General features: G+C 44.6%; 1 protein-coding gene across 1 annotated transcript; it reads right to left on the bottom strand.

Moving 5' to 3' along the window:
- Positions 1-11483: 11483 nt before the first annotated feature.
- ier3 (immediate early response 3) lies at positions 11484-12551 on the bottom strand. Its single transcript, XM_037979039.1, has one exon. The coding sequence runs from the start codon at positions 12470-12472 to the stop codon at positions 11924-11926; it is 549 nt and encodes a 182-aa protein (XP_037834967.1). The 5' UTR covers positions 12473-12551; the 3' UTR covers positions 11484-11923.
- Between the last annotated feature and the right edge of the window lie 2426 nt (positions 12552-14977).

The following is a 14977-nucleotide window of genomic DNA, read 5'->3' as shown; positions in this document are numbered from 1 at the left end:
TTTTTTTTAGGAAATTCGACTAATTTCTGCATCTTTGAGCCAAAAAGACACATCACTCAGTTAAAAAAAACATTTTTTATTAAATTAAAATCTGAAAAGCAGTTAGAACCAAAGCAGAACCAATGCAGAACCAACGCAGAACCAACACAGAACCAACGCAGAACCTTCTGAACGAGGAAGGATCCGGTTTCTGAAAACTTTCTTTTGTCAGAAGAAACGTTTTTTTCTTGCTGCCTGTTGGAGAGAAAACATTGGACACGGACCCGAACTGAACGGTGGGGAAGTGTTTCAGGTCACAGAGACACGTTATCTAAGAGGTGGACTCGGTCCAGCCGGCTGCAGACTGAGACAGATTCTGTCCTCATTTCTGTCCCTCCAACAGCTTCACTTTCACTGAAGTCCTGAAATTAACTGAATGAATCAGAACCGCTGGGCCCAGTCTCTGTCCTGTCCTCTGTCCTCTGTCCTCCCACTCACTCATCCATGACCTCAGTCCAACCGTTACGTCTCTTCCCACTGAAACGAGTTTTCATCTAAAAGTTCCCGTCTGTCACGCTAACCCCCATCAGTCCAACCAACCGAGGAGATTAATGAGCCCAGATCAGCTGCAGCCTTTGTTTGATTAAAATCTGTTTGTTTCCACAGATGACGTCATTTCTGTGTCAAAGTTTCTCCTAATGAGCCCAGCTGATCAGAACCTGCTGGAAGAAGCAGGTGGACTAAAGGGTTAAACCCACTTCCTGTTTCAGAGCCAAACATCTGACCGGCTGCAGTCTCAGAGGTCAACAAACCGCTTGGATTGTTTCTGTGGGAGTCTTTGACGTCCAAGTTCCAGCTGATCCACGATGAGCTGGACCCAAACGGAGAATGTCAGATTTACAGCCGTCAGTGAACGCGTCACACAGGAAGGGTGCAGAAAGATGGAAAAGGAACCGAGAAACAGAAGAGCAACAAACAAACCAACCGAATCAGCTGTCAGAGAACAGCTGGGTGTCAGCAGCCATGATGAAACAAAACTGAAGCTTTTCAGATCCAGCAGGAAATAAATCAGAGTCCAGGTTCCTTCAGCTCGTTTCTCTGAAGCTGCAGGAAAACATCAGAAAATATCCAACAAAACTCAACTGATGTGGTCTGAAGATTTACTCCAGGCTCCACAGAGACGCCAGAACATCAGATTAATTTAAAAAGGAACAAATTAAGGTTGGAAGAAGAAAGAAAAAGCTTCTAAAGTCAGTCATGTTTTACCTGCTGCTCACAGACAGGCTGAGGGACTTTTAGCTTTTAGCTACTGTTCAGCTACATGTAGCTTTTAGCCAGTGTTTGATTTCCTTTGGCTTCTTCAGCAGTCATTCAGCTTTCAGTGTCAGTTTTCTGTAGAAAAAGAAGCTCCTTTATGAAAAAGTCTGTTTGACTCAAACTTCTTCTTCTTCTCTGACCCTGTGGGCCGTTCTCTTCTTCTGTGGTTTTTGCTGCGGGTGCATTAGCTGAGAGACAGATGGATCATTCTGATAATAAAAACAGAGTTTGTTCAGTAAAACGAGCAACAGAAACAGTTATTTATGTTGCATCATGTGAGCTGACCAGTAAAGGTTTGGTTGTTAAAGTCAGGAAGTAAAGAGTTAAACTCGAGACAAGAAGGAATTCAGAAAATGTTCAAACGTCCTCACAACAATCAGTTTTCCTCCCTCTGAGCTTCAAAAAGCCCAGATTTCATCAGCGTCTGGATGAAAATAACGTTTTAGTCACGACTTTATCTGCAGATAACAGTTTGTTATTCAGAGCGAGGAGGAAGAGGAGGAAGAGGAGGACAGGAACCTATTTTAGGTTATTGCCAAAGAGGAAGAGTCATCAAAGTTTAATACCACAGACTTTCCTCCCGTTTCATTCATAAAAGGACCACACACACACACACACACACGTACGCACACACACACACACACACACACACACACACACACACACACACACACACTCATCCCTAGTATCTAAATGTTTCTGATTCATTCAGACCAGCAGAGAGGAGGAAGAGGAGGAAGAGGAGGAAGAGGAGGGCTGGACGTCACAAATGATGCTGCAGGAAAAGTTAATTTCCTTCTGACTGACAGCTGGAGATTAAAAACATGAAGCTGTTCTGTGGAAACATAAATTATAAGATTTAATCGTGAAGTCAGAGTTTCAGTTCAGACGTTTGGAGACTTTATTAAAGTTTAATTTGGTCAGTTTTTTACATCAAAGCTATTTTCATCCAGGAAACAAAACGATAGAATCCACACTGAGATTATAATTTATTCACTGAACTCAGTGTTTAAGAAACAGAAAGAAATATGATTCAATTATGAACGACACCAAAAAGGCTGAAGAATCCATCTAACCTGCAGAAACCTGCAAAAAGAAGCTGAATTGTTCCTGAAAGAGAACTTTTCAACCAGCCTGAAGATCATCAGAGAGTCTGATCAGCTCAGGATCAGCAGAACGTTCTGCAGAGAAACCAGCTGAGGTTTGTTTCAGCTGCTTCAGGCTGTCGAAGATGAACTCATCCTGAATCTTCCTGCCTCTCTGCCAACATTCCCCTGAACCTCCCCTGAACTTCCTGAAGTTTTCCTGACAATAAGGAGGAGTTTCTACATTATTCTGACTCTGACACTTCCAAACAAACGAAGGTCTGAACAATGCACGGCAGGAAATAACTAAAAACTGCGACGTTGAGCGTTTTTGTTTCTGAATAAAAAATGCTCAACGTCTCCTGAATTCTGAATTCTCTTTTTCTGAATAATCTGAATAATCTTCATCTTCAGAAAGTTCAGTTTTCAGCTTTTTAATCATGACTAAAGCTAAACTAAATAAATAAACAATTAAAAGCTTTAATAAAATGAGCTCAGCTTTGTTTCACCTTTCAGCTCAGGTTGAGTCAACGGATGTCAGGATGAAGAAATAAAGGAAGTGGACCAAAGAAAGGGATTTTTATCACTCGTTTCATCATTTCAGACAGATTTTTCTGATTTCACCTGAAATCTGTCGTCATGCAGGCTGCGTCAGGAAGATGACTCCACTGATTTCAGATTTAATATTTAAGCAGTGGCTGAAATATTATTTAGAATTTACTGTGCTCAGTTTTTCGGTTTAGTCATACTGTGACGTGTTCATTTCTCCGATTAAAGGCGCCTTTTGATGAGTAATTTACTCAAGAAAGTAATTATTTCATATTTATATGGAATAATCTTTAATTTAGCAGATCGTTTCTTGGGACAGCTGGCTGACATTGAGAAAACATGGAGAAAACAGGAAGAATATAATAAAAACATCCAGGTGAGCCTCTCCTGACAGCTGAAAGTGATATTCAGTTGAACAGGTGGTGTCGCAGATAAAATCCTGCTGACTTCAGCACATTTTTCAGTGACCGTTTACCTGTCCCCTCCTGAAAACAGCCGGGCCGACCTGCCTCGTGCCGGCCTCCTGACAAAGCAGGAAGGTGCGCTCCCGTTCAGGTTGGTTCACCTGGATGACATCATGCTGCACCTTCTTTAGTCACATCAGAAGCGCTGCGGTCACCCAGGGGAACTAAGTCAAACGGTATGTGCTGTATTCTTCCCATCACGCCTCAGGTATGTTTGTTTGAGTTCTGAATGAATGCCAGGTGAAGGTGAGCCCGCCCCTGATTGGCCAATCAGAGTGGGAGGGGTGGGAAGGAGCTCAGTTTAGACCGGGCCGGGCCGGGCCTCTGGGCGTTCACCAAAACTCAAATACTTCAGATGCTTTTTCAGATCCTGGATTTCTGGAGCTCTGAGGCCAAAGGGAACATAAAAACACACCTGGAGAGGTACCAAGGTGTTACGTAAAAACAGAATCTGAACCGTCAGCATTAAATAACACTTTGAGAGGGTTTCTTCTGTTTATTCTTCATACAGAAACTGAACCTTCACATTTTACCTGGAGAAAGAAGCAATCATTCCACAGTTTTTAACATCTGGAAATAAGAATACCTGTTTTCATCAAGTTCAGTTTTTTCTTTAAAGATCCTTTTTTTTATCTTTAAAGCCTCAGCGCTCCTCAGAGGAATGCATATCACCCGCCACCTTTAGACTCAGATATAATAAGAAATAATAAAGTTTTAGTAGAAGTGATGAATTTGGTGCTTAAACTCTGAGCTGAGGATGGCTCTCAGATACTACCACACTGAGTTTTTGTGTTTTTTCAGCTCAGTTAGCTGTGGCGGCCATGTTGACTCCAGATGTTCATAAAGTGATGACTTCCTGCAGGTTTCATTAAAATCAGTGGAGTGGTTCAGGAGACATTTCAGCAGCAAACAATAAAAAGAAAAGCATGTAAGAATAACATCAGTTGTTTGAGCTTTTAAAACATTTAATTGTTTCATCAGTTTCATAAATCCGTCACTTCTGATGGAAGCAGCTTGACTCTGACCCTGACCCTGACCCTGACTCTGACCCTGACCCTGACCCTGACCCTGATCTGAGGTCTGACTTTCTAGGAAGCTGTTTTTATTTTTCTGACCACCTTTAAACTCTCCTCCAGCTGGATCCTGACCAGCTTTGAGCTTTGACTTGTTTCCTGTGTGTCCCATCGGGGAATCTCCTGAAACGCCTCCTTGTTGGTGTGTTTCGTCCGCCCCTCTCAGATTCCAGCCGGTTTCTCCTCCTGTGACTCACTGTGTTGGTATTAAAGGAGCTGATGACGAGGGAGGCCCTTTGTTTCTCTCTATCCTGTAGTTATTCTTTAAAGAAGGAAAATCTCTTCATTTTTCTGTTTATTTCTCATTTTCCATCTAGTTGATTTTGTCTGTTAAAGATTCTGAAGTTAAAACTTTATAAACTCACAAGAAAAGAAGAAACTTCAAGGGAAACAAGTGACGTCCTTTTAAAAAGGGAACAATCAGTGACGTCAGAGGAAACAGTTATAACCACAAATCTGGAATGTAATCAATTTCAAATCTCATAAAGCCATATTTTATTCACAATAAGCAAATCAAACGGTGAAACTAAGACTTTGAACTGTGTCTTTGGGCCGATTTAAGTCATTTTAAATTAAAGTTGTTTCAGGAGCAACAAAGGTCTGTAAAGTCAGAAACATCTTGAGGAAGATTTATAACTAATTCAGTTAATTGTCAGCAGGTCAGTCAGAGGACTGCAGATAAAAAGAGCATTTAGAGGCTGAAGATGGGCAGAGATTCACCAGCTGGCAGGAACTGTCTGAGAACAGAGGAACACTTTCACAATAAAGCTCCTCAATGAAAGACTCTGAGTGTCAACATTTGCTGTTTACTGTTCTCAAATGAAGGAAGGATGGTTCCTGAGTTTATTCAGTTTATTTGTATCCAGTTTTATTTACATTTGACTTTTGGGTTAAAGGTCCCGATGCAGTTTTAACGGGCGTGCTTCATTTTCAGCATGACTGCGTAGATTTCTTCTAACGGAGGGAGAATGAAGATGCTGAGTCAAGGTGTTTCCAGCAGGAACAGAACCTGTAACCGGTCAGAACCAGTCAGAACCTGCAACCAGTCAGAACCTGCAACCGGTCAGAACCAGTCAGAACCTGTCCCTGAAGTTGTGCAACAAGACTTTAAAGCTGCTTCAGAGAAAAGAAAGAATGTCTGAATTCAAAGAAAACGAATCCAAGCCTAACCCTGACTTCCGATCCCAGCGTTTGTGTGTGTGTGTGTGTGAGCGTGAGTGTAAGAAGCAGCTGTTCGGTGTGTTTGTACAACCATCACGCGATGTGTCTGTCTGCTGACCACAGCTTCCGGGCTGACCTCAGATCTGCAGCTGCTGATTGTTGCAGGAAGCAGGAGGAGGGATCCTCAGCAGATACCAGCCGTCAGACCGAAACCAAGACAACAAGAGGCTGAAAACCAAGCAGCGTTTCAAAAGCATGGCTTTATTCACCTTTTACTGCAGTTTGATGGGAAATGTTTCATCTGTTCAGTGAAGTTAGAGAACTTCCTGCAGGAGATAAGGTGATTTCTTTAACATGTGCTGAAACATGACTCAGCTCCTTCTGAACACAGCAAGAAAAGTCTGAAAAGACAGAAACAGGATTAATAAATTGATCAGCAGCTGTTTGACGACAGGAAACAGCGTTTACATCTGGAAGCAGGAGGTCCGAAGAGGAAAAGTTCTGCTGAGATTTCAGGAATTGGGTTTGATCCAGACCAGCCTGAAGCTGGAGCCTGGAGGTGAGAAACGAACTGAAGACACCTTCAGAGACGGGAGATAACATTTGAACTGACAGCAGAGGTTTTTATCAGGAGGAAACCTTCAGGAATCAGTTTTCAGAGCGGTTTGGACCTCGGGTTTGACCTCAGCTGTGTTCAACACAAACAGGAAGCCTGAGGCTCAGTCTGACCTTCACCGGCCTGAACGCTCAGAAAACATCTGGTTTTATTTCAAAACATTCAACTGATATTAAAAAAAACAAACAAAATAATAAGCTGTCAAAAAAAAAAGTTTGGTTTCTCCTTTTCTTCTCAAGTTAAACTTTATAAAATCACCTGTTCAGGTTGTCCAGGTGAGCTTCATACACACCTGTTCAGGTCGACCAGGTGAGTTTCTGAACAGTCAGAGACTGAATCTTTCCCTGACTTCTTACTTCAGGTATTTTAAGGTAATTAGTGTTTTGTAACATTTTAATTTTGGCTCATCATTGAAGGAATGCATGAGGAGACATGAGGAGAACAGGAGGAGACATGAGGAGACATGAGGAGACATGAGGAGGACAGGAGGAGACATGAGGAGACATGAGGAGGACAGGAGGAGACACGAGGAAGACAGGAGGAGGATAGGAGGAGACAGGAAGAGGACATGAGGAGGACATAAAGAGGACAGGAGGAGGACAGGAGGAGACACGAGGAGACACGAGGAGACATGAGGAGGACAGGAGGAGACACGAGGAGACATGAGGAGGAAAGGAGGAGACATGAGGAGACATGAGGAGACATGAGGAGGACAGGAGGAGACATGAGGAGACATAAGGAGACATGAGGAGGACAGGAGGAGACATGAGGAAGACAGGAGGAGACAGGAAGAGGACATGAGGAGGACAGGAGGAGGACAGGAGGAGACATGAGGAGACATGAGGAGACATGAGGAGGAAAGGAGGAGACATGAGGAGACATGAGGAGGACAGGAGGAGACATGAGGAGGACAGGAGGAGACACGAGGAAGACATGAGGAGGATAGGAGGAGACAGGAAGAGGACATGAGGAGGACATAAAGAGGACAGGAGGAGGACAGGAGGAGACACGAGGAGACACGAGGAGACATGAGGAGGACAGGAGGAGACACGAGGAGACATGAGGAGGAAAGGAGGAGACATGAGGAGACATGAGGAGACATGAGGAGGACAGGAGGAGACATGAGGAGACATAAGGAGACATGAGGAGGACAGGAGGAGACATGAGGAAGACAGGAGGAGACAGGAAGAGGACATGAGGAGGACAGGAGGAGGACAGGAGGAGACATGAGGAGACATGAGGAGACATGAGGAGGAAAGGAGGAGACATGAGGAGACATGAGGAGGACAGGAGGAGACATGAGGAGGACAGGAGGAGACACGAGGAAGACATGAGGAGGATAGGAGGAGACAGGAAGAGGACATGAGGAGGACATAAAGAGGACAGGAGGAGGACAGGAGGAGACACGAGGAGACACGAGGAGACATGAGGAGGACAGGAGGAGACACGAGGAGACATGAGGAGGAAAGGAGGAGACATGAGGAGACATGAGGAGACATGAGGAGGACAGGAGGAGACATGAGGAGACATAAGGAGACATGAGGAGGACAGGAGGAGACATGAGGAAGACAGGAGGAGACAGGAAGAGGACATGAGGAGGACAGGAGGAGGACAGGAGGAGACATGAGGAGACATGAGGAGACATGAGGAGGAAAGGAGGAGACATGAGGAGACATGAGGAGGACAGGAGGAGACATGAGGAGACATGAGGAGAACAGAAGGAGACATGAGGAGACATGAGGAGGACATAAAGAGGACAGGAGGAGGACAGGAGGAGACACGAGGAGACACGAGGAGGACATGAGGAGGACAGGAGGAGACACGAAGAGACATAAGGAGACATGAGGAGACAGGAGGAGGACAGGAGGAGGACACGAGGAGGACACGAGGAGACACGAGGAGACATGAGGAGGACACGAGGAGGACACGAGGAGACACGAGGAGACACGAGGAGACATGAGGAGGACACGAGGAGGACAGGAGGAGAACAGGAGGAGGACAGGAGGAGAAATGAGGAGACACGAGGAGGACAGGAGGAGACAGGAGGAGACATGAGGAGACATGAGGAGGAAAGGAGGAGACATGAAAAGACATGAGGAGACATGAGGAGGACAGGAGGAGACATGAGGAGGACAGGAGGAGACATGAGGAAGACAGGAGGAGGACAGGAGGAGACAGGAAGAGGACATGAGAAGGACATAAAGAGGACAGGAGGAGGACAGGAGGAGACACGAGGAGACACGAGGAGGACATGAGGAGGACAGGAGGAGACACGAGGAGACAGGAGGAGACAGGAGGAGGACATGAGGAGACATGAGGAGACATGAGGAGACAGGAGGAGGACAGGAGGAGACATGAGGAGACATGAGGAGACAGGAGGAGACAGGAGGAGGACAGGAGGAGACACGTGAAGAGACAATGGAAGTGACTGAATGAATATGAGGGCTGAGGGTGGAGGACAGGTGAGAGGGAACAGGTAAAGTGGGCGTGGACAGGCGCTGACTGGAAAACTACTGAGGAGAGTGAAGAGTGGCAGAAAGAACCCAGAGGGTACGGAGAACCACACAGGAACACAGGAACCAATGAGAACAGAGAACCCAGAAACACACAGAACCCAGGAAGCGAACAGAACTTCAGACGAGACAAACGGAACAGATCCTACCAAAGATCCGTCAGACTCTTTGATTTCTTACCAAACACAAAACCCCACACATCATAAGAGACCAAATCCTCTCTGAGGACAAACATAAAGTCCTTTTTGTCCCCCAGCCTCTGTTAAATGTCTCTGTGTTCAAGTCTCCGACAGCTTGAAACTAAACTGAGTTCAGATGATGCAACAAACTGAGTGAAAAAGGGAGAAAATTTCCACAACAGTTTGTGACAGGATGAATCAGCTTTAATGAGGAGCTTCTGACAGGTCCTGACTCGACCGAGTCACACACACACCCACACACACATGTGTTAACGGGGGCGGGCAGCTTACACAGATAATTAGAAAACGCTGGAATGTAACAAAGCTGAACACGTTCAACTGTAAATGAAATGTTTCTTTGGTTTCAGTCAGAAGTTATTTAAATATAAAAAACAGACGTTTGAATCGATCCACCTCCCCCTGAAACAAGAGGAGGACTTTTTAATAAAATATCCAGTAAATGTTTAAAGTTTCTGTCTATCAGAGAATCAGTTCCAGGAAAAATGTGCCTGAGCTCCGTGTTTCCCCGACGTTCCATCAGTGGGTCTGATAAGATAAACTGAGAACCTGTTTAAACTGTCTGACAGATGATATTACAACATCATCGCACAGAAAACTGAAGACATAAACATGTTTATTTAATGGAAATATGAACAGATTTGTGTTTGAAATGAACCGAGCTCAGCTTCACGTGTGGGCGCGTCTCCGGGTTCAAATGTAGGACAAACTGCAGAGAGTCTACATGTCAACAGAACAGATCATAAAGAGAAGAAAACATCCCAGAACCAGTTTCTGTTTGACCTCCCTCCATCTCCGTGGAGTCCAAAGTCAGGTCCAGGTTTCAGTGTAAACAGTGAAAACAGTGAAAACAGGAAGTTTATGTGTTCACCTGAGCTTTAAATAAACTGGTTCAGGTTCACGTTCCTCAGGCTGAACGCTGATTGGATCCCAGCAGGTTCTAACAGAACCAGGCAGCAGCTCTGACGTTTACTGCAGACACGTCACTTCTTCACTCCTCACTCCTCGCTGTGAACCATGAATATGGTGAAGAATGAAGTTGGGGCCAACATGGCTGCTGAGCCTAAGCTGGATGATCCAATCAGAGCAGAGTTAAACTGAGCTGTTTAGTTAAAGCAGCTGGTTAATTAGCGTGAGACATGAATCCTCACCTTCATCACCCCTCAGCTGGATGATTATAATTCAGTTTAAATATCTGAGAGTCCAAACTGCTGCTGGACTAAAACACGAGCACATTTCCACCGCTCCAGACCGCCCAAACATTTTAAACTCTTCTCTTTGCTTTTAAAGCCTGTGAGCCTACCAGCAGGCTGACAGGGGATAGCCCTAACCCTGCCTCTGACCTCTGACCCCAGCCGTAACCATAGGGTTCCATCTGACCTCCGACCCTAACCCTCCCTCTGACCTCTGACCCTAACCCTCCCTCTGGCCTCTGATCTCTGACCTCTGACCCTAACCCTCCCTCTGACCTCTGACTTAGCGTCTTCTCGGTCAGATTTTAAGGCCGTCTGAGATGTTGACGTTTTAGCTGATTTGAATTAATTTCCCGAGTTTTTATTCGAGGGCTGCTTTCAGGTGTTTATTGTGTCTTCTGATTGTTGTTGTTTTATTGTTTTATTGTTGTTTTCTGTCCTGTAAACATGGAAACATGAAGCTCAAAGTGTCCTCATAGAAAAAAGAATTCCAGAATGTCAAGTTTATCTAAACTGCGACCTGGAAAGGAGAAGCAGGTCATGACAATGGATGGAAGTTTTTCTAACCCTCCACCCTCCCCTGCTGGTCATACCTGTAGGATTACCTGTGCAGGTGAGCGGGACCTGTTTGTCTCACGGCAACATCAACATCAACATGAGAGGACGAGCTTGTCATCCTGTGAGCTCAGGCAGCAGCAGCGGCGGTGAAGTAAGACCTTCTGATGTGAATCATTTAAAGAATGTGAGTGTTTCCAGCTCCTGACTCAGCATCCAGCTGATCCCAAACTAAAGGGCTGATGTTTGGAAGCAGGAGAAACATGGAACAGATTCCTGCATATTATTTAATGTTGTTAAAAGTTCTGTTTGTATACAGAACCTTTACAGAAAATAAAAACAATAAACTGAGCAACAAAGTCTGAGAGGAGTTTTGGTTTGAATCTTTGGTTCATAGGTAGTTTATAAAATCCTGATCTGCAGATTTGTCCTCAAAGATGAGGAGCTGGATGAGGTTTGAAGAGATGAACCCTCTGAACCTTTTTAAAAATAAACCTGCAGAGAAAAAAAATGATTTATGAGCTGCAACAATCACTGATGCAACTTCTGTTTATTTAAAGTGTTTCCATTGTTTAGGTTTTAATTCTGGTTCTGTTGAACCGGTTCTGGTAGAGTAATTAAGTTCATAAGCAGAACAAACTTCAGGACAACTTGTTCCCAGAATCAGATCTGAGATAATCCCTCCTCCTCTTCAGTTTAAACTAAAGCTGCAAAATAAAGAAATAAAACCCTTAAAATCTCCAAAACACTTCAGTGAGAATAAAGGTCAAGAAACAGAAAATGTATTTCAACTTTTTTTTTTATTAAAAATAAATAAATAAATAGCAAATAAAATAAATATTTCATTAACATTTAGAAGAACAAACAGTGTCAGTTTCAGGCGCTCAGCCTCCATCTGTGACAGATTCTGGTTCACAAACTCGCTTCAAGCTTTCAGTCTTTAGTTTTCAGTTCTTTAGTGTCTCTGAGGTCCCTGCTCCAGTCTGAGTCTCTCCCCCCCTCAGTGAGGCAGTGAGGGGGGGGTCTGCCGGCAGGGACGAGCCGGCGCATGGCGGCGGCGCGCGCAGGACGCACCGCTCTTCTCCGAACCGCGTCAGGATCAACCGGGACCTCTCCGGACCAAGTTGAGGCTCAGGATCAGGCTCAGGACCAGGATCAGGATCAGGATCAGCAGCTCCAGCTCGGTGCATGTTCAGCTCCACAGCCCGCTCCAGGGGCGGCTCATTTATCCTTCCCCAGGCCGTGGTAGACCAGCAGGGCCACCATGCTCTTCCCGGCGCTCTGCTCGAACGAGCGGCTGCTCTCCGAGTCCCGGGCGGCTTTCAGGCAGGCGGGACTCGACAGGACCGAGTCTCTGGAAGCTTCTTCGCAGCCGCTCGGCAGTTCGGTCCCGGATCTGAGATGCCGGACCTCCTCCTCCGCGGACTGGAAGGGGAACGCCTGGTAGTCTCTGGCGGAGCCGTCGGCGGCGCTCAGCGGGGTGTCCGTGCACGGATCCTCGGTGTAGATCTGCCACAGGACGACCAGGCACAGGATGAGCAGCCAGCGCTTGGCCTGGCTCTTCTCCGGGGGCGGGAGGTGCATGCGGACCTTGGCGGGGTACATGACCCGGGTGCAGCGCTTCTTGGGCCGGATGGGCACGTAGGAGCGCACGGCGGTGGCCTGCAGCGGGATCTGCTCGAAGGTGAAGACCTCGGGCTCTGTGCGCCGGGTGCAGGCGAACCTCTCCTGGGGGTAGGTGAGGGTGGTGCTGTCGGAGCGGGAGTACATGTTCTCTGGGGTTCTGTTGGCTTTTCTCAGTGTGTTCTCGTACTCTCGGTGCGTCTCTGAGATCTGGCTGGAGGAGCGCAGGGAGCCGGATTTATACGGCTGTCCTCAGACCAGGATGTAGTTTTAGGACCTCCCTCGAAGCTCAGGCCACTCCCTGGTTGCTCAACAGAGAAAAGAACCGAAAAGCTGCAGATTTGACAGGTTTGCAGCTTTAAATCCGGCCGGAGGCTCAGGAGCTGAGTCATCAGGGAGAAAGACACACAGAAAACATCTGATCAGGGAATTCCAGCCTCAGAAATATGATTAAAACACGAGCAGAGGTTGGTTGGTTTATTCAAGTGTAACTAATAAAAGAGAGCAGTTAATGTCAGGTAATTAATGATTAATGGTTCAGGTGGATCATTTAACCTTCATCTGATGAAATAAAGTCCAGCAGACAGACTGAAACTCTCAGAGACATCAGGGACACATTTAAAACAAAAAGTCTGAGTTAGGAGGAGAAAAGTTTCTGTTCTTCTACCTGCAGATGGATTTCCTTCTGTAAAAAACAAAAACTTCACGAAAGAAGTTGTTTTATTTGACTAAAATCAGCATCAAACTAATTCACACACATTTAATTTATTATTTCTGTCATAATTTAACTTCAAATATGAACCAACTTCAGTTTGAAGCTCATTAGTGGTTTTTTTATTTTAATAATGAAATAAAACACAATTAAAATAAAAACTGGACTGAATTCAAACTGTACCAAATCCTTTAAAATCAGATTCTTTAAAGACAGAATCAACTCTCAGGGGTTCTAACATAAAGTTACCAAACTTTAAAGAATTAAAACAGATATTATTCATCAAACAGCTCATTCTCTAAATTTATCTCCACCAACAAACTCTTGTTAATCAGCGTTTGTGAAATTTTCCAGCTTGTGTTTTTTGTTGCATGAACGTTTAGAAACCTCCGGATGTTGCAGAGAAACTTCCTGCAGTGAAACGTGAAGCAGGCGGTTCTCCAAATGTGGAACCAGCAGAACGTTTGTCAAAGTATTTATCACTGAGCTTCAGAATAATCGGAGAAAGTTCTGGTTCTGCCGGGTCTCCCGGATGATAAGAAGGTTTATATGAAGTTTAATAAATCTATCCACTCTTTAAATACAACCTAAAGCCCCCTTTAAACATTAAGTTTATTTAACAAAATAAAAGCCTCATTAACTGAAAACCCATCAGATCCTGTTTGGCTCCAGTTGTTTGAAGGATTTTTTAAAATGTTAATAAATCCATGAAATAAAACCAATAAAAACAAAGAGTTAAGACGTTCTGCAGTTTCTTTAGCAGCAGAAGTTTAAATGATTCCTGAATGTTTCAGTTTACGGATCAGCTTCTCTCCTTGAGTCATTTTCTGTGAAGTTCTGCTTCATCAGAAGGTGAGGAACATGTTCCTGCAGGTTCTGCGGTTCTCAGCTGACTCTCTGATCCGTGGAAGGGTGCAGCTCTTTCCTCAGAAACCTTCATTCCTGGAAGATGTTCCTTTTTGATCAGAAATAAGTTTGGAAAAGAAACAGTTTTATGTTTTACTTTGTCTTATGTAGAAAACATCAAAAATGTATTTTAGATCCTTAATTTCATGACAAACAATCATTTTTACATGTTAGTATTTTATAAAACACCTAATTAATGAGTTGTGTTATCTTTATTTCCAGCTTTGAACATTTTTATTTAATGAACAATAGCTCATTTGTTGGAAAAGTTACAGAATTATCATTTAGGAGATAAAAACAGAGTCTACAGGCAGAATGTTGGCCTTTAATGAAGGATAATTGTGCTGATCTGTGTCAGCTGATGTTGGCAAACATTGACAGATTCTGTCTCAAACTGGGTTGGATAAATTTTTTGCCTCCTACTGGATAACAGAAGCTCTAATGAAGCTTTAAATTACTCTCTGCTCCTCTGGTTTTGGCTCGATCAGTCATCCAAAGCAAACTTTCCTTCTTGTATTTTAATGAGGAGAAAACATTAATTAAACCTAACAGGTCTGCCTGTCTGCAGCAGCAGGTACCGTATCCTCAGAAAACCCTCCGCAGCATCAGGGTTTCTTGGTAAGTCTGTCAGAACAGAGGTTCTGTTCAGAGTTACAGTTTGGTTTCTGCCCTGAACTGGTTGTTGTCTTCCCGCCTGAGTGGCTCCATTAACAGCCTGCCAGATCCTCTATTAGCAGTTCCCCTTTCAGCGGATCCAGGAATGTGCGGACGAGTCTCACTGGGTGACTGTGATTCTGCAGAAAACACTGATGGAGGAAGTTTTGGAGTAACGTAGAAGATCTCTGATTGATGCTCACACCATTAAAAACACATGACTCACATCTGTGTCTCGGCGGACTCATTCGTTCAAAGAGGAGTTGGCAGCCTTTTTCTCATGTCAGCGCGGGGGGTGGGGCCTTCGTGTTTCATCACTGACTAACGTGGTGCAACCTGGTCCCATTAAAATGTGCAAAAACAATCAACGGTTAGAAATG

Source organism: Kryptolebias marmoratus, linkage group LG1 (genome assembly GCF_001649575.2).
Source record: "Kryptolebias marmoratus isolate JLee-2015 linkage group LG1, ASM164957v2, whole genome shotgun sequence".
Classification (NCBI taxonomy): domain Eukaryota; kingdom Metazoa; phylum Chordata; class Actinopteri; order Cyprinodontiformes; family Rivulidae; genus Kryptolebias; species Kryptolebias marmoratus.
Note: the sequence above shows the minus strand (reverse complement) of the source record. Positions and strands in the feature narration are given on the sequence as shown.